This window comes from Sciurus vulgaris (genome assembly GCF_902686455.1).
Source record: "Sciurus vulgaris genome assembly, chromosome: 15".
Taxonomy (NCBI): Eukaryota; Metazoa; Chordata; class Mammalia; order Rodentia; family Sciuridae; genus Sciurus; species Sciurus vulgaris.
In genome coordinates this window covers 86,652,072-86,675,853 of record NC_136476.1, presented here as the reverse complement: position 1 = coordinate 86,675,853, position 23,782 = coordinate 86,652,072, and the positions used below count along the sequence as shown (strand labels likewise).

The following is a 23,782-nucleotide window of genomic DNA, read 5'->3' as shown; positions in this document are numbered from 1 at the left end:
ATGCATGTCCATCCACATCCCTTTCTTGTTACCTTTTCTCCTTTTTTCTAGTCCTTATCACCACAAAATGTTTATTTGGCGGTATCTGCTCCCTTTTCTAGAAAATAAGTCTGGCGGAGAAGCACATTGTCTGGTTCTTAGGAAGCATTTATTGACTGAATTATTCAAATATTTACAAAAGTATTCTTACTTAATTCTGAGTTATCTTTTTAACTGTACAGCATTCACTGGTAACTGAATTTGCTTTCTCTTCTTCTTGATAATAGTTCGTAATGGGAAATCTGAGTGTTCCCTTTGCATCCAGACTCAAGATAACTTGCCAGCCAACTTAAATGACCTTATGAAATGCATTGTAATCAGTTCTCTGGTAACTACACAAAGGAAATTGAAAGCCATGTCTCTGTTAAGTGGTCGGAATCAACTAGCCAGAGCTGTTCTGAATCCAAACCCCATGGACTTTTGTACCAAAGATTTACCAACTACGACGTCTGAGAGAATTGTGAGTGCTGATTGAATATCAGGGAAGGTCAGGGAGAGTCATGCTGGGATGTTGAAATGTCATGTTTGCAGCTGCTGTGCACTCCTGGGTGTCTAAAAGACATGTGCTCACTATGGGTATGCAGTGGTGTTGTGGTGTTTGATTTTCTTCAGTATTGCAAAGTGTGTAGGCTGCTTCAGGACAATAAAGAGTTGGGACTATGCTGGAAGAGCATCATTAAATGTTAGGTCAGCATCCTACTGAAAGGTTTAGTAGGTGATCAGAATTCAAGAGGAAGAGTCTTGGTTTTAGTGGAGTGAGCTTTCCATTTGAATGATTAGTGGTATGTTGCAGGTGCATGCACACGTATTTTCCACTGTAAGAGTTGTGTATAAACTCCAGAAAATTAACACAGATCCAAAAGGAGGCTAATAATTTTGAACTCCTCCTATGTGCTAGGGCTTTTATTTGCATTATTTCAGTCAGTTCTCACCTTTCAAGGAATCCTGGACTTTGTTGATAAGTTGAGGCTCAGAGAAGTTAGTTTAGTGACCTAACTTGAAAGTAAAACTAAAATTTAGTCTCAGACCTCACCCTGAAATCCATGTTTTTTACACAGTATCACATTATGTAAGGAAAGAAATAATCGTGAAATATTTCTACTATGCATGGAGAGAATTCACTAAATGGAAAAAAAAAAAAAGAAGAAAAATTCAGAAAATACAAAAATATAAATTATTAAATGAAATTTACTGTGATTAACTGTAAGAATTACAAATTAGGGTTGGGGTTGTGGCTCAGTGATAGAGTGCTTGCCTAGCATGTTTGAGGCACTGGATTCAATCCTCAGCATACCACATAAAAATAAATAAAATAAAGGTGTTGTGTCCATCTACAACTAAAAAATATGTCCAAATGAAAAATGCAAAACAAAAAACAAAAAAATAAAATTTTAAAGAATTAAAAATACAGTTGTAAGTGGGCTGAAGACTGCAGATGTTAATTAGTAATTAGCAACTAATTAGTTTTCTTTCCACTAGTAAAAGCAGTTTTTTAGAGCACTGTAGGGTCTTGCCTAGCCATAACAAAAGCTTTTGTGTGGCACAGATTGGAATAAATTCAGACGTTTTTCATTACCTTTCTCAGACATCAATATAGAAGAACAAACAACTCGTTTCTACAACTGTCTTTTTCTACAGATTGCCTACTTAAGAGATTTCAATGAAGACCAAAAGAAAGCAATAGAAACTGCATATGCCATGGTGAAACACTCACCATCATTTGCCAAAATCTGTCTGATTCATGGACCACCTGGCACAGGAAAATCAAAAACCATTGTTGGCCTCCTTTACCGCTTACTCACAGAGGTAGGTTCCAGGGAGGACGCTGGTGCTGTTAAGTGGGTGTATTGTTTTATTTCAATTCACTGACATGTAAATAAGTATTGAAGTGTCTTTTCCCTTTTCCTTTTGTATGTTTTTTGACTGCTTGCAGTAGTGGGGTGTGTATTTTTGATAAGTATAACTGTATCAGGAAGGGATGATGAAGGGAGGAAAGAAGTCAGAAGGGATTGTCTTATGTGAAACAAGTCCTGAGGACTAGAGGATGGTCTTCAGGCTTCATTTTAGGCCACATGTGACACCAGGAAACCATCTGGAATGTCTTCCTGAGCTACATGTAGGTTGGACTGAGTAGTGACTAAAGTGGATGTTAAAGTAAGGTTCAGAGAGTTAGGATAGAATTTTATAGCAGTGATTTTATTATCAGTGTAAGATGTAAATGCTTCTAATTATTTTTAACTGTTTATTATGGGAGCTTTTGAACATATATGGAAATAGAGAAAAACCTTAAAACTGTGTAAATAGAGCTCATCAGATTTTGTGTGTGTGTGTGTGTGTGGTTTGTGGCAAATTGTAGAACCAGAGGAGGGGGCATTCAGATGAAAACTCCAATGCCAAAATCAAGCAGAACCGTGTCCTTGTGTGTGCACCTTCCAATGCAGCTGTTGATGAGCTCATGAAAAAGATCATCCTCGAGTTCAAAGAAAAATGCAAAGATAAGAAGAATCCTTTGGGTATGATACTTCTATGTGTTTTTAATATTTTCTGTGTTCAGTGTTTGGTGTGGGCAACTTTGAATGACAAAGAACAAGCCATTCCTGGAGACAGCTTCTGCCTGGTGCCAATATGTAATCATTGGTTCATTTAGTACATATTTTATTGAGCATTTATTCTATAGATGGCACGGTACCAAATACTGAAGTTTCAGCATTGCAGCCTTCAAGGTGACATAGAATTTAATTAGGCTGTGGATGGGTCAGTGGGCAGTTAACAGTATCGCGTGATAACCTCTGTACTGGGACTTAAACATGGTATGTTTTCAGACAACTCAGAGGGACTCTCGCTTCAGTCGTCTGAGGGTTAGAGATGGAGGAAGTGATGTCTAAGATGAAACCAGAAGAGCTGGAGTTGGCCACAGGACATTAGGGAGGAAGGGACTTGGGCCGTGGAAGCTCTAAATAAAAAGCAGGATAAGAGAACCTTGCAAAGTAAAGCTGAGTAGTAGGGTTCATGACAGTAGGGCTTGTGGCGTGTTCACTGCAGCCTCCCAGAACAAGGCCCAGCACATGGGACTGAAGAGCTAGGGCAGTGGGGACCAATGAGATGAGGCTTATGTTAAGCATTGACTTTTGAAAGCAGTGAAAATAGTCACGGTTCGTAGTCCCTGAGTGCTTGCTGTGTGTGGGTAGTCCTCAGGGTCATCTTGGGGCTGGATGTTAAACACCTTGCTTTCTGTGTCTGGCTTGGGGAAGCTGAAATGTAAAGATGTTCTGTACACTATAGGAGTTCCTTTTGTTGAAATGTACATAATAGTGACAAGCGTTACTACAGATGATTCAGGACACTTGAACGAAGATGTAAAATTCCTTTATTTACTGAACTTTAACTCTCACTCTTCATACTGCTCATTTTTGAGTGATATTGCTCTGGCTTTATTTTATACTACTTTCTCAAGCTCATAGTATTCCTTGTCTTTCCCACCAAATTTTATTTTCCTCAAGGATACCTGACATTGCCTTTTATCAATTAGGATTAGATTCAGTTGCAAATAATATTCTAAATACAATGGCTTAAATATGATAGAATTTTTTTTTTTTTTTTTTTTTTTTTAATTCAAAAACTGTTCAGGCTGCCCTCAAACATGCAATCCTCCTGCCTCAGCCTCCAGAGTCACTGGGATTATAAGCCTGCTCCACCATGCGTGGCTCATGCATTTATGTTTTTTTAACACATTCCTAATATTTTATTTAGGACTTTAAGATTAGTGTTTGTAAGTGAGGCCAGCCTATAATTTTTCTTTTGTCATATTATCTTTGTCTCCTTTGAATACTGAAGTTATGCAGACCTTCAAAATGAATTGAGATTTTTTTGTGTTTATTCTTTGGAATGTTATGTAAAAGATGGATTATTTCTTCATTTTATTAGTATTGTTATTTTTGTCTAATTTTGACATAGGTAAATTTTTGATGTAGTATTTAAATATCTTTGATTAATTATAGCTCTATTCAAATTTTCTAGTTTTGAGTGAATTTTGCTAACTGATCTTTTTCAAGATAATTTTCTACTTTGTTAGGTTTTTATATTTATATAGGTATAAATTTGTTCATTGTGTTCTCATTTTTAAAAAGCACAACTGTGTTTCTGATTGGCCTCTTTATCATTGTTTATGGTTGGCTCCCCTTTGTCATTCCCTATATTATGTATGTATTAACTAAATTCACATGTGACACATACTTGTGGTTGGAAAGTTCCAGAAGAAATTTCTTTTCCCCTGCAGAGCCCAAGCCAAGATAGATACACCAATTCTTCATCCCGCCACTTCTTCCAGAGCCTTTTGCTTCCTGGTGGGCATTAAATTCCAAGCCCCCAATTTGAAATTTCTGTATTTTTATTGGAATGATATTTTTGCTAATGGAGACACTTGCCAAGTTCATAGAATTAAATGTTTTAGAAATCTCTGCATTCTATAGAACACAATCACACCTCTTAGCACTGTTGATTTGAAGAGCAGAACAAATGCCCAGGCACCTGTGCTCCAGGTGGCCCTTACTGCACACCTGCTCCCTCAGGGGAGCCACCACAGTTTCAGGGCTTTAATTTCCAGGCTTTGGCTCTTGGCTCTGGACCCTAGGAATGACTCTTTCATGTTTACATGCTCACCCTACCATACAAAGTGTGTCCCTTATAATTTTGGGAGAATTTCTGGGTAGAGGAAGCAAGCCTCCAAGTGATCTCTTCTTTCTGCTGGAAACACAAGCGAGATGAGTGTAGTTTTGAAACTCTCAAGAAAATGTTGGCCAGAGAAGGTGGCTACAAATTAGGAAGAATGAGCCATTCAAATAAGGCACTCACTCAGAATGTATTTATTGAGTATATTGTGTGCAGCCACCTAGGCAGTGACCTAAAACAAAACCCTGTTTTCACAGAACTCAGGAAGGACAGTGAACAGGTATCTATGTAGTGTCTCACTTGGGGATAAAGTGCTGATTAGTCCTGCAGGATTACTGTAACCTAGCCCCATGATGCCTTCAGAAATTTTTAAGTAAATATAATAAAATGTAACCAGAAGTAAAAATTGGTTAATAAACAGGTCAGCTAAATGATGTTTATAGTTTTTAAAATTTTCATCATCTTGTATGTATCCCCCTCAGATTCTGGAGTAGTCATGTAACAGGAAGCATAGTTTTTTTTGTTTGTTTGTTTGTTTGTTTTAATTTGTGGTACTGGGGATGGAATCCAGAACCTTGAGCGTACTAAGCTACATCCTTAGTCCCTGGAGTATAGTTTAAAAACCTTCCTGAGTGTTCTGTAAAAAAAGGAGTTGATAGTCAAATAAGATAGTTTTGGACATTCAGATACATAGTCATACATGAACATCCTTGAAATAGTGTTTGGTTAAGAAAACTGCTTTATTTTAACTCACCATTTCCTGTTGTTTTGCTATGGAATGTTACACAGAACATAATTTGGAAAACATTAGTATAATATTCTCTCAACCCTGCAGTGTACTATTTATGTAACTTGCTGGCTTTTATTAGGTAGAAGTGATTAAGTACTTGCCCTGTGGGGTTGTTGGGAAGAATATCTGAAACTGCACGGAACTGAGGATCTATTGCAGTCCCTGCTACCTAATTAACAGTTCCTGTTAACCGTCTTCTCTTATTGTCAATATATTTGCTTAGAAATAGATATTATTTATGGAGACAGGATTTATGGACAGTGTCCTGATTATAACTGTCATTTTTATCAACAGGAAACTGTGGTGATATTAATTTAGTACGACTGGGTCCAGAAAAGTCTATTAACAATGAGGTCCTGAAATTCAGTCTGGACAGCCAAGTCAACCACAGAATGAGTAAGTGCTAAGCACGGATACCCTTCTGTTTCTGTTGCCATTGTGTGGTAAAGAGGTTGTTCGAAGTAGCATGTGATTTTTCTTTTCTTTCCTTTTTTTTTTTTTTTTTTTTCTCTCAAGAAAAAGACTTACCTTCTCACGTTCAGGAGATGCATAGAAGAAAGGAGTATCTAGATCATCAGCTAGATGAGCTTTCACGTCAGCGAGCTCTGTGCCGAGGTGGACGGGAAATACAGGTATGGAAATATTTCTAAATGCTTGATCTTTAGTGGTAATGCAGAGATGCACAGAGTTTATGAGGATTTGATGTCATTCTTTTATTGGCAGATGGCATGATTCATATGTAAAGATGTATACTAAAGTGGTATGCCTTACATCAGGGGTTAGCAAGCTTTTTGTAAAGGCAAGAAAGTACATTTGTGGCTTTGTGAGCCATTTGGTCTTTTGTTGCAATACCAAACTCTGTTTTGCTTGGAAAGCTGTCATAGATAATGTGTAAACAAATGGTTGTGCTATATTTACTTGCAAAAGCAGATGGTGTGTTGAATTTGGCCCATAGGCCAAATTATATTAAAGCTACACTGAATTTATTAGGTGTCTTTCAGTTGCAAGTTAAAACCCAGTTCAGATTAGGTTAAATAAGAAAATTTATTGGCTCATATACCTGGGAAATCCAGGAGTGGATTAACTTCAGATATGGCTGGATCCAGAGGCTCAAATGATTTTATTTCTCCACCCCTTGATCTGTTTTTCTCTGTGTGTCACCATTTCTTCTCCAGGAGAAGACAAGTGCCAGCATTCTCTGGGCTCCACCATCCCAGCTTAGAAACCCCAGAGAAGGTCTCTCTCCCAGCATCTATGCATCAGTTCCAAGGAAGTACTCTGATTAGTCCCTGGGTAGCCAAGCAGGTCTAATCCCTGTAATTAAGGGAATGGGTACCATGATTTGCCAGCCAGCATTGTACTGTGTGCTCATCTTTGTGGCTGGAGGAGTGGTTGGGGTGTGATTGACAACCTCATTTGAACCACCTGGAGATGAGTGGAGGAATGATGCCCTGAGGGTTAGAATGCTAAGCAGACACTATAGCATGCATGACTGCATCTTACCCAGCAGTACGGAAAGTGGGCCGGACTTAACTGGTACAGAGGACACAGGCTGGGTTAAGTTTGACGTTGGTAAAATATTCTTAGGCTCATTCTTTTCACATATGACCAGTCCATTGGAAAGCACTCTAATTGCTGAGTTTAGTTTTAATGATGGCATTCTGATTTTTTTCCAGAGGCAAGAATTAGATGAAAAAATTGCCAGAGTTTCAAAAGAAAGGCAAGAACTTGCTTCTAAAATTAAAGAGGTAAGTAGTTCACTTGTAGCACTTTCTTGATTTTGTTTTTTTACATTATGAAATAGTTGACACAACTTATAAACTTTCTTCAGTTGTATTCTTAGAAGTATTTATTGTGTAAAATTGCAAACACCTACAGAATAGGAAAAAATGGTGTAATTACATTTACATTTTTTCCTTTAATCCAAGGATGAATGAATTAGTACATGTTGAGATTTCTAACAATGGGGTGTTGGTAAATTTTTTCCCCTCTTTTAGGCCTGTGTAAATATGAACAATATCTCTTAGAATGTGCCTTGTTTTTCTTTCCCACCCATTGCAAAAAACAATTATGATACTTTCTATCAAATGAATAGTTTATGAAACTAGGTATGTGGGTGTCTTTCCCTTTGGAAAGAAAGAAAACCATATGCGTGAGTTTTTAGGAAGAGGGAACTGTGGGCCCTCTAGGGTTCCACTCGTTTTGATTTTTGTTTTGTTTTGGATTTGGGGTATTGGGGGGCTACTGGGGATTGAATCCAAGGGTACTTTACCAGTTAGCTACATCCTGAGCCCTTTTTATTTTGGGGGATGGAGTCTAAGTTGCTTAGGGCCTTACTAAGTTAGGACTGGGCATAAAGACAGCCTTATGCCCCGCCCCATTCTTGACTTAAAGCATATACTTTTTGTGCTTATCTTCCAGGATATACCCCCACCACACACACACACCCCAAAATCCAAGGATGCTCTTGCATATAACCTGTGCTCTTTCATTTATAGATAGATGACTTACAATACCTAATACATATAAATACTATGTAAGTAATTGTCCTACTGTATTGTTTAGGGAATAATGACAAGGGGGAAAAAAGTCTGTACATGCTTAATATAGATGCATTTTATTCCCCAAAATATTTTCAGCCCACAGTTGGTGGACTTCCTAAATGTGAACCTTACAAGTGTAGAAAACCAACTATATAGCTGTTTCTCAGTATTCTTTGGATGTGAAAACATCAGAGAAGAATTAGACTAATTAAAACTAGGCTAAGCCAGGTGATCATCAGAATGCAGCCGTAATCAAATGAAGCAGTTTCAAGGGGGAGAGGGCAGTAGCAACTAATAATGTTAGTATTCTTGAACTGAGATAAAAGCAGTTGAATTTAATTTATATTTCCATTTGCAATTTGTTTATTTAAACTTAAAAAATTATGTGAAGACTTTTTATTAAAATTTTAAACTGAGCCCAAAATTAATCTTCCCAAATTTAAGAATAAAGTCCATTTTCCTATGGGCTGTTAAAACTAACTTCATGGCAGGTTACTCTCTAGATGTCCCAGAGGAAAAGTATCTGACAGTACTTCATCTGTGTGCACTGGAGGGCCCTGTTGCCACCCTGTTCCTAAAGCTCACATACATGCCTTAAAGTCCAACGAGATGAGTCACTGCTACTTCTAAGTAGCCAAAATAGGCAAACTGAACCTCTAGTAAGAATGTCAGTTTATTAACTTGAGTGCTAAATGAATTTGGTGTGTAGTGTGAGCTGTCATGCCCATTGGCCTTCATCAGAGAAGTGAACCAAGGTTGTTTTTCTTACTGCAGAAGTAGATTATTTGGTCAGAGGCATTTTTATTGGTACTAGCTGAAGTGTTCATTCAAGCTTAGTTCTAATCCTGGTTTTATTCAGATTATCACTTCACAACTCACTAGAATTATTTAACCTGTACTTAATGTTGATGCCTGCTTTTATACATCAGATCACAAGAAGGATTATAATGTATTTGACCAAATCAAACCATGAATAATTTTTTAAAATACACCTATTCCTAGGTCATGTTCTAAGCTTGAATTGCAAAGCACAGTGTTCTTTTTGGTAGCTTTTGATTATCTTGAATGCTCTTCTGCTGTTTTCTAGATCAGAAGCATCCCCCTAAATGTTACTAAAAATTTTTCCTTCACAAAATAGTGAATGATTTATAGTAAATACAGCCTATCATGGTTGGGGTTTGTTTACAACTGAGAGTGACAGGCCTATGTTTGTCCCCCAGGTTCAAGGGCGTCCACAGAAGACACAGAGCATCATTATCTTGGAGTCCCATGTCATCTGCTGCACTCTGAGCACAAGCGGGGGTCTGCTGCTGGAGTCTGCTTTCCGAGGGCAAGGGGGTGTTCCCTTCAGTTGTGTCATCGTTGATGAGGTCAGTGATCATTTGGGCACACTGCTTTGACTTATGCTGTGAGGAATGAGTCCTAAATGAATTGTGGGTGCTGAGATATTGACAGAATGTTTGAAATCTGATTTCTGCCCGCCATTATCTATCTACTGCTTTTCCAGTACTGGAGTGTACTGGTTTTTTTTTTTTTTTTAATTTTGAGACAGGGTCTCACTAAGTTGCTTAGGGCCTCACTAAATTTGCTGAGGCTGGTTTTGAACTTGGAAGTCTTCCTGCCTCAGCCTTCCAAGCCTCTGACATTATAGGCATGTGCCCCTGGCTTGAGATTACAGTCTTAAGGATGCCTGATTGTTTCTAATAAAATTCCCTCTGAGTGATTCTTTAGCTCCTACTTGAAACCTCTCTGGTTGTCTTCAGAAGTACTTGTACCTAACTCCTGTGTGCTTTAAATCATTCTAGCTTACTTATCATCTATAACTTTGGGTGGCTTTCAGCCACAGTGTTTACGCTAGCACCCTTTGTTCTTCGTTTGCTTTCATCGTACCTTTATTGGGTAATTGCTATTTTCCAGACTGAAAAGTCAGAAAAGATACAGAGCATTAGATACAGAGAATTGATCCAGGAGATTCAAGATACAATAATCATACCCCATAAATATATAGTTATGTTTCAGTTAAAAATAAAGGATTTTAAAACAATATTTGCCAAAATGAAAGAAGAGAAAAAGTGGAAGTTAAGAAATAATTAAAGAAAATGCGATTGAATTAAAGAGAAACTTGAATGTCATGATTGAAGAGTCCTAGTGAGGACATGGATGAAAGATAGATAGCACCTAATGTATCTCTGACTTCAGAGATGAAAGTTCTAAAAGAATTCAGAGAGGAAAAAATTTCCCAGCCTCATGCCCAGCAGGAACAAAGAACACAAACCTACAACTTACACAAACTTTCTCATTTGCTGGTTCCCAAGTGGTGTTTGACTGATTTCAAAAATGTTAGTTTTTTTGTTTTGTTTTGTTTTTAATTATGCTTAGAATATTTGATATCTTTGTTGTTGTTTTGTTTTCTAATTTAAAAAAAACAAACAAACTTCTGTCTGGTGTAGAAATGGTGTGGTGCTTTGCTGGATAAAGTAGCAGCAAAGGTCACTAACACTGCTTCTTCCCTCTGGTCTCTCCTATAGGCTGGGCAGTCTTGTGAAGTGGAGACTCTCACGCCACTCATTCACCGCTGCAACAAACTCATTCTGGTGGGCGATCCCAAACAGCTCCCTCCCACGGTCATTTCCATGGTGCGTCATTTGTACAGAGGTTGAAGGGGCATTTTTTGCTGTTGCTTTTCAGAGGGTGGTTCATTCTTGGATGGTCATCTGTTGTTTACAGGGAAAATGCATAATCGTTGCCACTGCATTAACACATATTTACAAGTATTCACCAAAGACAGTTAAGCAATAAATGATTGTTAAGTAACACTGACTTTTTTTTTTAAGCTTCACATGATGGTCATACCCCACTTTGTTGCAAAAGGCAATTTGGCATAAAATCTGACAATTATGTGGTGAAATATGGTAGGGAATGAGAAAAGAGAAGAAGTGCTTGTTTGAGTCTCAATAAATAAAAATCTCTGCTAGGGTCCCTTTGTACATAGTTGGGCTTGTTACACATGGGGGGCAGGATCACTATAAGCATTGGAGACAGGACACCTAGATGGATAATAGTCCATGTACACCCAGTTTTCCAGGGAAAGGGAAAACTACAGATAATTTAAGGGTTTATTTGGTAATAAACATTATGTTATATTAATAACAAACACCAGAACATATAAGAAAAACTTTAGGAAGAAAATGAATCCCAGCCTTCCTGGTATATTTAATTGTACACCAATTTGAGGAAAACATCATAAAGAAATTATTTTGAGGTAAAGATCCAATTTTGGAATTCTCTCTTCCATAGTATGAGAAAACATCTATGCCCCTGATATCATCTGAAAGTGAAGGTGACAGAAAAAGAAATGGTCTCTGTTGTAGACAGCCCACAGGAGGATGGGCACCTCTGGGTTTTTCACTCTTACTGACGTGCCTCCCAAGATGGACTTTGGGGCCAGCATTTAGTAATTGTCTGGGGCAGTCTGAATAAGCCCAGATCATGGTTTTGAAATTCAGTGCGTCTTTACTAATACATAATTTATACAGGCACAAGGGTGGTGGCCTTGTAATCCCAGGAAACTGGTCATTTTCAGAGCCTTTCTGTTCAGTGTTGGGATAGAATTGGCTTGTGGTTTTTGTTAATGGTTCTTCCTTTGGAGCTGTTTAAAGAACTGCCGTGGCTTTGCTCTTGGAGCAGAGTGAGTGGTGACCACTGCCGCAGGCACTTCCATCTCTCAGGTTCCCAGACTTCACTGATTGACCTTCGGGCCTCGGCATGCAGTGAAAGGGACTTGTTAGTGGGTTTCGCCTTGACTGCCTACTTTGATGCATGATAAAAGCTGTACAAATGATAAAAATCTTCCATTTGTGCTTTTTTAATTATCATACAAATAAAACAGGCTTATGGAGGGAAATTTATTACAAAGTTAATTTTCACAAAATGCCATCTATTTCTAGAGCTAATTACTGTGAGTAGCTTAGTATTTCAACAAATTTTTGAGGATAGTCCACGCACATTCACTCATTCTTTGTGTGTGTGTTGAGAGCCAGCATAATTCAGCACTGTTTCAGATGTTAGAGTTACAAAGTTACAATAGTGAAGAAAACAATTCCTGCTCTCCCAGGAGCTTCTGTCCTAGTGCATAACACAGAGTAAACAAGTCACTGAAATAACACTGTAAGATGGTTAAAAGGTTTGTATGCCTGAATATGTTTATATGTAGTATTTTATTTAAGTGTGGTGAGATCGTTCTTTGCAGTGGCTTTATTTCAGTCAGTAAATAGATAAATATGTCATTTTGTAGGTTGGACTTTTTTTTTCTGGAGTTAGATGTGCTATCCTGTATAAGCTTTCTGTTTTCCCAAAGACTCCAAATTAGATTTGGGGTTAATTCAGATAGATAAAACTTAGGGATGTAGATGTAACCTTTGAATTTCTGGTAATAATAAATTTAGTTATACAAATTTATTTAAGATAAAATATAAATAAAAAGTATGTATTAAGAAGTATGGCTTTGTTTTTCACTCTCATAGTTTATAAAACGGCCTTGAGTTTTACACACACTTCTTCAATACCAGTATCTTCAGCCTCACTCAGGAAGATTGATGAAAGTTTTCAGAGCACATTCTAACTTCCAGGTTATTTAAAATAAAATGCTTTTGAAACTGTATGGTGCTGTCATTGAAAAGTATGTCCCAAGGCCTGTGTTGGTAATAAGACAGGTTTTCACCATTTGTTATTTAGGTCATGGTTTTTCACAATGCAGGTTGTAACCCAGTATCTGATTTGTGAAATCAGTTTAGTATGTTTGTAGTCTTCTCTTCCACTAGAATATAAGTTCTGTGAGTCTTGATCTGATTTACCTTAGCAGTCTCAGACCCTGGATTGTAGATGCTCAGTATAAACTAAATGAGTGGATAAAGATGCTGGTCTTCTAAAGGCTCACATATAGTGGTGTTCAATGATTCTACATATGAAAGACATACCCCAGAAATAATTGTTAAAATCTGCATTAAATTTCTTCATCATTGATTCTTTTGGGTGGCTTCTGTTAACATCAAAATAGCACTGGTTATGGTCATTTCCAAGATGATGTCCCTTTCATAAGTTGTGCATGGAGAATGTACCTCAACTTAATTGAAGACTTTTCAAGAATCAGGATCAGACACCTCTTTCTTTAAACCTATGATTGTTGGTAATCTCATGCCACCTGAACCTTTCCATATGTGTATTAGAGCTCAGTGGTTTCTTTTATAATGGTGGGAAAAGTATAAACAAATATTTTAAAATGATTGCTGTATTTCCCCCCATTTCAGAAAGCACAGGAGTATGGCTACGACCAGTCAATGATGGCTCGCTTCTACAAACTGCTGGAGGAGAAGGTAGAGCAGAACGTGATTGGCAGACTGCCAATTTTACAGCTCACTATTCAGTACAGGATGCATCCAGATATATGTCTCTTCCCTTCTAATTATGTTTATAACAGAAGTTTGAAAACAAATAGGTAGGTTTCCTTCATTGCTTATAAGTTTTTGTTTTGTTTATTTTGTAGATTTAACTGCTTAGGAAGAATAGCCATTTAACTGTTCTCGACTTTTATTATTAATTTTCTCTAATAATCAATGCCAACATGTTGATCCAATCAAGTGCAGGTGAACAAAGGGAGACGGGGGAGTGGTCATGCTACCCAGAAGTAGTCCCTGAAGGCATTTCAGCCTCTTTCCAGTCTCTCCGTGGTTGTGGTGGAGGTGTGGTGCTGGAGCATGAACTTAGGGCCTCGCCCAGGCTGCACACGTACCACTGAGCTATAGCCCCAGCCCTCCAGTCTTTTTGTGCTTGTCTTTTACTTTCTCTTTTTAAATTTTGGAGCATAAAAACTGGACCATACTCTGCATGGTGTTCTGTGGGTTGCTTTTTTATTACAGCGTTATGAGTGACTTCCCAGTCATAATTGTTCTATTTTTTAATTACATGAATCACTTTTTCTAGCATCAGAATAAAAGTAAAATCTGGTTTGGACCTTTTGCCAGAAGGTCTCTCTTGTTCCCTTTCTGTAGTCTACCCCCCCCCCCCCCGCCCCCATACACACAAAATGGTGGTAACAATGATAAAGTTTGTACTTGTAACTTACATTCTGAATGGCCCTGCTTTTTTATAGGCTGACTGAAACCAACCGATGTTCATCAGACTGGCCATTTCAACCTTATCTTGTGTTTGATGTTGGAGATGGTTCAGAAAGACGGGATAATGAGTATGTTCTCTTTCTTCATTTTCCAATGAAGATTTCAGAATTCTACATTATTTTGATTTAAATTTGTATTAAAAACATTTCCTATGCACCTCTCTGCCTTGCACCAGGGCAAGGTTGAGAGCTCATCCTTTTCTCTGTTTCATGGGGTAGTGTTCCTAATTGGTGGTGAGTACTTGAGTAGCCGTGTGTGTAAGTCGGGGCAGGGAGTGAAGCAGACCTGGCCCCTTTGCAAGGCTACTGTGGTCTGAGGGGGAGACAGATGTTAACCAGGCAATCTCCTGGGTGACTGGTTATTTCAGAAGGGTTGAAAGCCATGAAGGAAAAGATAGATTCATTTGAATTAAGGTGTGAATGGGAATAAGGAAGTGGAGAAAGAAGTTGGGTGATACTTTAAGGATCTGGGGTGATAAACAAGGGAGCATGTTTGGGTCATCCATAAATAACAGGAGAAAGGAGCAGTGGTGTTGCTGGGAAGCAGAGATGTCAGAGGAGCCAGGGTCTCTTGCGAGAGAGTAGGGAAGAGGCAGCACTTGATAGCCCAGGAGCAAACACTGCTCCCCAACATGAAGTGTGAGGAAACGCAACTTCTCCTATGTGTCAGAAAGGACTGCAGAGCAGGTGGTATCCTCAGGTGAGACGCAGGTATTAAGGTAAAGAGAGGGGGCTGGGGAAACATGCAGTAAAAAGTTAACAATACAGAGAGGGAGTCAGCCATCAGATTACAACTCCAGAGGGATTGCAGCATAAAGGTTGGTGTGGGGCCTGCTGGAAGAGAGCAGAGAGCTGCATTGCACCCGGACAGCTTTGTGGGAAGGAATGATCATGAGGGATGTTGACCAGCGAGGCTTAACCCAAGAAACAACCAAAGGAAATGAAGATTTCAGGGGTTGGAAGACTCACCAGAAGACAGGGTTATCTGTATAGTAAGCCTGGGATTGAGAATAGTGGTTTTTTTGTTTGAGGTTTTAGAACAAGACAGGGTAGCCTCAAGAGTACCAGTGCAGGTGCAGTTTGTCCCTTAGTATTGGTGTGTGTTGGATCTAGTTTACAGTGAGAGAACACAGTTCAGGGGGTGGATTAGGAGTGCAGAAGACCAGTGAGGAGCAGGAGGGTGGTCCCATGTTCAACTCCGGGGGCCACATTGTTCATGTCTAGCGTGTGGATGCCGTTTCCTTGGTCACATGGTGCATGGCCAGTGATAGGGAATTAAAAGTGATAGGGATAGATAAATATTCCAAGCTCTTTCTCGGTGTGTTGCAGACAACAAATCCTTAATTAATGTTGTTCATTGTTCATAACTCCTTATTATAAACACTGCTGCTCTTTCTGTTGCCACCTACATTTTACCAGGTAGAGAGATTGGTGACTAGGCTTCACTTGACTCCAGACTCTTTTCTACGTCTTCTTGTCTCACTGGGCAGTTCCTTATGCTTATTTACATGTGCAGTATTAATGGTCATTATAACATCCTCTTGGAGTCACCGATGAGTGAACAGAGGAGGGAAGCCTGTCTTGCCTGCCCTTCGTTGTAATGGGAAGCAAACTAAGTGGAGCTTATTAGCAGTTAGACTACTGTTAGTTTTGATGTGTTCTCTCTCTCTTTGTTTTAATTTTATTTAGCTCATATGTAAATGTTCAAGAAATAAAATTGGTGATGGAAATAATTAAACTTATTAAAGACAAAAGAAGAGATGTCACTTTTCGAAACATTGGCATTATAACCCATTACAAGGCTCAGAAGACGATGATTCAGAAGGATTTGGACAAAGAATTTGATAGGAAAGGGTAAGATATTTTTACATCTGTTTCTAGGCTGTGGTGAAGTGATAAGAGGGCAGAAGGAACCTGGAACAATGGCTTTCCTAGACTTGTGTTGGGGGCAATCCTGGGCCCTAGACAAAGGTGCCTCCTGCCAGTTGGAATGTCCGCACTGTGCCTGACAGTGGAACTAACTAAACACTCTCCACAATTTTTCTACCTTTTATGATTTTTGTTGACCTGAATTCTAATTCTAGAGAGACTAGTGGAGTCACATTTTACTTTGAATAATATGACCCTTGCTTCGTTACTTAGAGTGAAAATTATTTTTGTTTTCTTACATCTGTAGTAGAATTAAGGATCAAATATTAGAAATCCATTACCCCAAAAGTTTAACCCAGAAACAAAGAGATGACCAAAATTGACTCTTATGAAAAAGAAAAAATCCAAACAGATCTATAATTGATCTTTAACAAGTAAAGAGGTAGGGTTAGTAATCAGATACTTCCTGATAATGAAAAATCAAGGACCAGGCTTCATTGGTGAATTCTACCAAATTAAAAAAAAAAAAAAAAAAGAAAAAAGAATTAACACCAGTCCTCAGATCCAAAAAGTAGAACACCTTCTGACTCATTTTATGAGTGCAAAATTCACCCTGATAGAAAAGCCAGGGAAAGACATCCCAAGAAAACTGTTGATTGATATCCTTCATGAATATAGATGCATAAATGCTAAAACATGAGTGGCAGACCGAAGTCAGCAGCATATTAAAAGGATTGTACATCATGACCTAGTGGGATTTACCCCAGGAATGCAAGGTTGGTTCCACATATGGAGATTAATGTGATATACCATATTAATACAGTAAGAGAAGGGACCCAATAACTATCTCAGTAGATAGAGAAAAGGCCTTGACAGAATTCAACACCCTTTTATGATAAAAACACTGAACAAAGTAGGAAGTTGTTAACTAGTAAAAGACATCTAGGAAAACTATAGCTAACATCATTGTTATGGTAAGGTAGAAGGCCTTTCTTCCTAAGATCATGAAGGATCTTTGCTCTTCCCACTTCTTTTCCACATTATTGTACTAGGGATTCTAGCCAGAGCCAATTTTGAGCAAGAAAAACAAGACATCTATATCTGAAGGAAGAGGTAAAACTCTTCATAGATGGCATGATCTTATTTTTAGAAACCCTGTGGAAACCATACAAAGAAACAGCTAGTGCCTATAAACAAATTTAGAAGAGTTGCAGGATGCAAGATCAGTATATAAAAATCTGTTGCATTTCTATGCACTATGAATAGTCTGAAAAGAAAATAAAAATAGTTCAATTTACAATAGCATTAAAATGAATAGTTTACTTAGGAATCAATATAACCAATGAAGTGTTAAGATTTATACACTGAAAACTATAAAACATTGTGAGAAATTTAAAAACACCAAAATAAATGGAAAGACATTTCTGTTCAGGAGCTGAAGACTTAATACTGTTAAGATAGCAAAATTCCCCAAACTGATAGTATAATCTCAAAATTCCAAGTACCTTTTTGCAGAAATGGTTAAGCTAATTAAACTATAACACTTTTAAGGAAGCAGGCCTGATTGTGCACATCATAATCCCAGCTACTCAGGAGCAACTTGGTGAGACCCTGTCTCAGAAAATAAAAAGGGCTGGAGTGTAGCTCAGTGGTATAGTGCTTGAGGGCCTTGAGTTCATTCCCTGGTACCAAGGGGGAAAAACATATTTTTTTAAGGAAATGCCTCAGATTTAGGCATTTGTTTCTGAGATGTGACACCAAACAACAACAGATAGATAAATTGGACTTCATAAAAATCAAAACTTTTTGGCTATATGTAGTGGTACACACCTATAATGACAGTGACTCAAGAAACTGAGGCAGAAGGATTGCAGGTTTGAGGCCAGCCTCAGCAACTTAGACCCTAAACAATTTATTGAGACCTTGTCTCAAAAAATAAAAAGATCTGGGGATGTGGCGCAGTGGTAAAGCATCTCTGGGTTCAATCCCAGTAGAAAAAACTTTAAAATTTTTGAGTGTTAAAAAGAGTGGAAAGAACTAGTTGTATAGCTCAGTGATAGAGTGATTATCCAGCATGCATGAGGCCCTGGGTTCCATCCCCAGCCTCACACACATGGAAAGTGGGTAAACAACCCACAGATCGGGAGAAAATACTTGGAAACCATTTTTCTGTTAAGATTCTCATATTTAGAATATATAAAAAATTGTTACAAGTCAATAATTTTAAGAGTAGGCAAAAGATTTGAATAAGCATTTCTTGAAAGAAGATATATACATAGTCAGTAATCACACGAAAAGACACTCAGTGTCATTTGCCATTAGGGAAATGCAAATCAAAACCCCAAGATACCACTTCACATCAACTATGATGGCCTAAAAACAAACAAATAAACAAACAAAAAACCCAGACAGTAACAAGTGGGGAAGATATGGGAAACAGAACCCTGACACATTACTGGGGGAAACATAAAATAATATTGAAAAGAACTCAGTGATTCCTCAACATAGGGTTACCATAGGACCAGCAGCAGGTCCACTCCTGGGCATATGCCCAACAGAGTAGAAAAGGCGTTCACCCACAGACTTCTGCATGAGCATTCATAGCAGCCTGAGTTGTAATAGTCATAAACCAGAAGCAGCCCAGTGCCTGTTAGTTGTGAATGGCTAAGTTGTGGTGTGTCTATAATGAACTACTAGTCAAAAGAGGAAGGAAATGGCTGCCACATGCTATGAATGCATGAATCTTGGACCTGGGGCTAAGGGAAAGAAGCCTGTGCCAGAGGATCACATTTATGTTTCCATTTATATGATGTTTGTAGTATAAAAAAATGAAAGAGAAAGGAGGTTCATGGTTGCCAGGGCATGGGGTGTGGAGTATAGTGCAGGTAAGAGTAACTGCTAAGAATATCACAAGAAAGAAAAGACTTTAAAATGTGACGCTATTTTAATATTTAATTATTAGTTTTTTTGTGAACATGTCTCTTTTTTGCAAATAGACCAGCAGAAGTGGATACTGTGGACGCCTTCCAGGGTCGTCAGAAGGATTGTGTCATTGTTACATGTGTCAGAGCAAATGCCATGCAGGGCTCAATTGGGTGAGTAGCTGTTAGCATGTATTGGGAATTGAACCCAAGGACACTCTACCATCTACCACTAAGCTATGTCCCAGTTCTTTTTATTATTCATTTTGAGGCAGGGTCTCACTAAGTTGCCGAGCGTGACCTCAAACTTGGCAGTCCTCCTGCCTCAGCCTCCTGAGTTGCTGGGGTTACAGGTGTGTGCCACTGTGCCTGTCTGCTTTTTACTTATTTGTAGTCCAGGACTAGATCTGTCATCTATCACTGTTAGAGAACACCATCATTTTGCTCTCTTAATTTTCTTTTATAGAAAGTTTTTCTACATCTTGTATAAGATTAAGAAATTACACTCCATTGTATATGAGGTATCAAAGTACATTCTACTGTCATGTATAACTAATTACAACAAATTCTAAAAATTACAAAAAATCTTTCATGGTATTATGAAGGTTTCATTGTTGTAAAATAGGTCCATTGTCAGGTTGGCTTTCCTCGGTGTCTTATATGTTAACCCATTTCCTCAGGTGACTCTATTCTTTCATTTAATAAGAAATAAAAACTTTCCAGGGGTGTAAAAGTCTCATGCAGTGTGACATAAACTGTTTCCCTGACTTGGTTGAATAACCTAACCTGCTAACAGTTTACTTTCTGACAATAGATGCTCAGGACTCCCTTGAGTCTCCAGTCCTGTGACTTTTTTTTTTTTTTTTTTTTTTTTAGGTGCTGGGGATTGAACCCAGGGCCTTGTGCATGCGAGGCAAACACTCTACCAACTGAGCTATATCCCCAGCCCAGCCTGTGACTCTTAATGTCATTATCTGCTCCTTCTCATATGGAGCCGGGTGTGGTGGCAGTGCACATCTGTAATCCCAGTGGCTCAGGAGGCTGAGGCAAGAGGATCACAGATTCAAAGCCAGCCTCATCAATTTAGTGAGGCCCTAAGCAACTTAGCAAGACCCTATCTCAAAATGAAAATAAAAAGGGCTAGGGATGTTGCTCAGTGGAAAACACCCCTGAGTTCAATCTCTGGTACCCCCCCCCCCACAAAAAAAGATGGATTGTAGGTTGTAAATTTATTCTTAAAATAGTAATTTATGTGATCTTTCCCCATAATTGGGATGGGCTGCAGATACACAGAGGCCATTTATCACAGGATCATTTTATAAATGGCCCATTCTTTCCTAGCTAGTTTGAAACTTCATCTGTATCTTAAACCCATTTTTTTCCTATTAATTTATTTCTTATGTTTGTTTATGCCCTAGTTCAAAAATTCAAATGTACTAAATTTAAGTTTAAGTTGAAATGATTTTTTTTTTTTTTTTAGGGTATTTTTAAGACTTAAAAGTCATATTGTTAAATTTTCTACTATTTCATCCAGGTCAGAGTAGGAGATTGACATGTGTCACTTTGACGTAAAGCACCAAGGATTTGGTTTGTTTACTGTTTTTAGTGGGAATTGTTTCTGTGCTGGGTTGGGACTAAAAAAGTAAGAACACACTGTCTCCAAAAGACTGGAAAGGAGCATTAGAGGAGTTGTCTAAAATGCCGCCTATCTCCTTGAAGCAAATGTGTGTGGTCTTCCTCTCGGAAGAAGTAATTCTTTTTGTTGCTCAGATTCCTGGCCAGTTTGCAGAGATTGAATGTCACCATTACACGAGCCAAGTACAGCCTCTTCATCCTCGGACATCTGAGGACTCTGATGGTAGGTACATTCTTGGGGGCCACAGGGAGCTCAAGTTTGCCCATTGTTACTATCATTGGGTTTTTGTTTTTATTTTTCCATCCAAATGGAAATAAAGGTTATAATGCCCTCCAGTACATTTTTCGTGGCAGATTTTGTGTACACATAAGCCATTTATCCTTTCTCAGCCCAGGTACCTCCGGTAGGTTTTCAGGGTACCTTGTTAAAATGACCCCACAGGTGTGAGGTGTTAGCTCAGTGCTTGATACTGAGTAAACACTGAGCAAACATGGGACCATGTGTGCCCAGATCTGCTGTCCTGAGGCACCTAGATCAGGTGTCTGCATCTGCCACAGTTGGTGCGTCCAGAGCCCCCTGCCTCCTTGGGGAGAGTGTGAGCTGCGCCTCTGTGGTAAAAAGTGTGGCCTGCCGTTGGTGTAGTCCTAGCCAGATGCAGCTCGTTCTCGCGTTGGTCTCCTAGGGGTGATAACTTCTGGGTCTTGTTGTTTGATGAAGTCCTCTTAGGAGAAGGAAGTGCAGCAGAGTTTTGCCTCTTGTCTTGGTTAGTACCACCAGAGGGCATTCCGATGTACCTTCTGTCTCATCTAACCCTTCTCTTACTAGATCTCTGCTGTTTGTATATCCCTTGAAGGAAGTTTTAGAAGCTCTTGTTTTTATGTCCCTATTTTCAAGTTGATATGAAAAAATCTTTATCTTAAGTTTATTGTTGAGGATTGTATTTCTAATTATTACAAATGTTAACATTTTTAAATGAGGCAGTGGTCTGGCGATATAGCTCAATGATGAAATTTTTGCCTAGCATGCTCAAAGCCCAGGGTTCCCCCTGATGCCACAAAAATAAATAAGGAAAAAGAAGAAGTAAAGCAGTTAAAAATAAAACTATTACAAGCTAGGAGTGTTGGTACACAGCTGTAATCCCAGCTACTCTGGAGGTGAGGAGGAGGATCGGAGGTGTGAGGCTAGCCTGGGTAACTTAGCAAGACTCTGTCTCAAAATAAAAAATGAGAAGGGCTGGGGTGTAGCACAGTGGTAGAGCACCCCTGGTCGAATCCCCAATATGAGGGTGTCGTCTTCAGGAACCCCAGGGTCGTATTTCCACGAATTTGCCTGCCACTGGCTTCCCCCTGGTGGCCTGGGTGTTCTTCTCTGGGGAGGTGGTGCTACCAAGGTATGCAGACTGAAGGAGGGTGGGGAGTGAGGTGGAGCCCCGCCCAGCCCAGGACTGCAAAACAGAGGCTCCAGGACCCAGGCTTTCCCCCTACTTTCTTTGTTGTTCTTGGGTCCCACCTGCCTGTCCCCCACCACGGGTGCCATTTTTTCCCCCTAATTCTTTAGCTCCATTTTTCTCATGAAAATGAAATCAGTCATGAAAGCACTTGGTTTCCTCTGAGAAGCCAAGCCTAATAATCCCTTCTTAAAACTATTTTTGTGCTCTTATGATTGGATTAAATGCCAATTTAGGTATGATAGTCTTGGCAAAAACAGCAAGGCCATCTGCTCCATGTGTATATCCCAGCACAGACTGACTCTGAAGGGGTCTCCCAGCAGGAAGAGCACTGAACCACAAAGCCCGGCTGCTCCCAAGACCTGTGTGGAATGTGCCCTCACGACTGCCTTAATCCCGCAGACCCCTGTGGACCCAGGGAGCCACCAAGCACAGTGCGGCACTCTTGTGTACTGCTGTTTGGCCGAGACGCAGCATTGACTTGTACTTAGAGTCCTTGTTTCCTACTCATGGAAAGGACTGTTCTAGGACTCGAGTGTCTGTCACATCACTCTTGTGCATACGTACAAGCAAAAGTACAGATAAAGTGAGTGATCAAGGAAGTCACCTTCAGGACCCAGTCATTTCCCAGGTCATAGTGTCGGCGTCCTCCTTCCTCAGCAAAAGGGTCGGTGCATCAGCAAGTCCTCAGAGAGCACCGCCACCGTTTCCAGCGCTTCCTTGGAACCTCCAGTTCCGTTCCACAGGTGTTAGCACAGGCACTTTGGTGTGGAAGGTTTTCAGACAAGATCTTTGAATGATACATCGACTAGAAAGGAATCACAGTTGCTGAGTCATGAATTCCCTGCACAGGCACATGGAACTGCTGGCTGGCAAAGAGGCAGCCCATGGTCATAAATGGTAAAATGTGAACATTAAATGAAATATTCCTGTTTTTTATAGTGAGGAAAATTGCTCAGAGAGGTCAAGGCTTTACAAGGCTCCTGTGTATAGCGAGTACAGCTGGGTGGCTGTCCATTTTCTTCTTTTTCCTTTACTCTCCTCCCCTTTTTGTTCTTTGTAAAAATGGCCCACTCAAGTTCTGGTGTAAAGCAGGAGTGACATTGGGGGAACTCTGAAGGGAAAAGAGGAGAAGCATGTTGTTCTGTTCCACGTTTAGCTGTGTTTTTCATATTTAAGCTCCAGAAAAGAGTCAGGAAATTGGATGATACCTTTGGGATGCTAACTCCGTCAGTTAACATGTTTTCTACCTTTGGGGCTTGGGAGACCTTTGGAAAGCCAGTGAAGCCACAGGCCTCTTTGTAAAATAAGTCACCAAGTCACCTGCTGGCGAATATTAGCTCTCTCTGCCAAGGGCAAGCAGCACCCCAGGTCAGCAGTATCCAGAGGAACCTGGTGACAGGAGTGTTCTGTGCCTGCATCATCCAGTGCAGTAGCCAGTGTGTGACTGTTCACACTTGAAACGGGGCTCAGAAGCTGAGGAGCTTAATTTTTATTTTTTAATTCATGGAAATTTAACTACAGGAGCTACTAGCAAGTAGTACAAAGCTACACGACAGCATAGCTGTCGTGTTACCTTATAGCATGAGTAATGGCGATGAGAACAGTTGAAGTTCTTCATGGTTATGTATTTGAACTTCCTTTTTTTGGTCAGCCCCATCTGATGAATAGTGCATTGTTGAGAATGTGTTCGTGAG

General features: G+C 39.4%; 1 protein-coding gene across 6 annotated transcripts in view; it reads left to right on the top strand.

Moving 5' to 3' along the window:
- The window catches only part of SETX (senataxin), a 76,790-nt gene that overhangs the window by 49,303 nt on the left and 3,705 nt on the right, over window positions 1-23,782 (top strand). For 5 of the 6 annotated variants that reach the window (XM_079111666.1, XM_079111665.1, XM_079111664.1 and 2 more), the window contains 13 exons: window positions 267-499; window positions 1,678-1,845; window positions 2,396-2,552; window positions 5,792-5,893; window positions 6,014-6,129; window positions 7,174-7,245; window positions 9,261-9,410; window positions 10,569-10,676; window positions 13,347-13,534; window positions 14,189-14,281; window positions 15,902-16,066; window positions 19,078-19,176; window positions 20,773-20,860. In XM_079111666.1, coding sequence (XP_078967792.1) covers window positions 267-499; window positions 1,678-1,845; window positions 2,396-2,552; window positions 5,792-5,893; window positions 6,014-6,129; window positions 7,174-7,245; window positions 9,261-9,410; window positions 10,569-10,676; window positions 13,347-13,534; window positions 14,189-14,281; window positions 15,902-16,066; window positions 19,078-19,176; window positions 20,773-20,860 — 1,739 coding nt within the window. The remainder of the gene's footprint in view (window positions 1-266; window positions 500-1,677; window positions 1,846-2,395; window positions 2,553-5,791; window positions 5,894-6,013; window positions 6,130-7,173; window positions 7,246-9,260; window positions 9,411-10,568; window positions 10,677-13,346; window positions 13,535-14,188; window positions 14,282-15,901; window positions 16,067-19,077; window positions 19,177-20,772; window positions 20,861-23,782) is intronic. The other variant, XM_079111663.1, reaches the window with a different exon arrangement.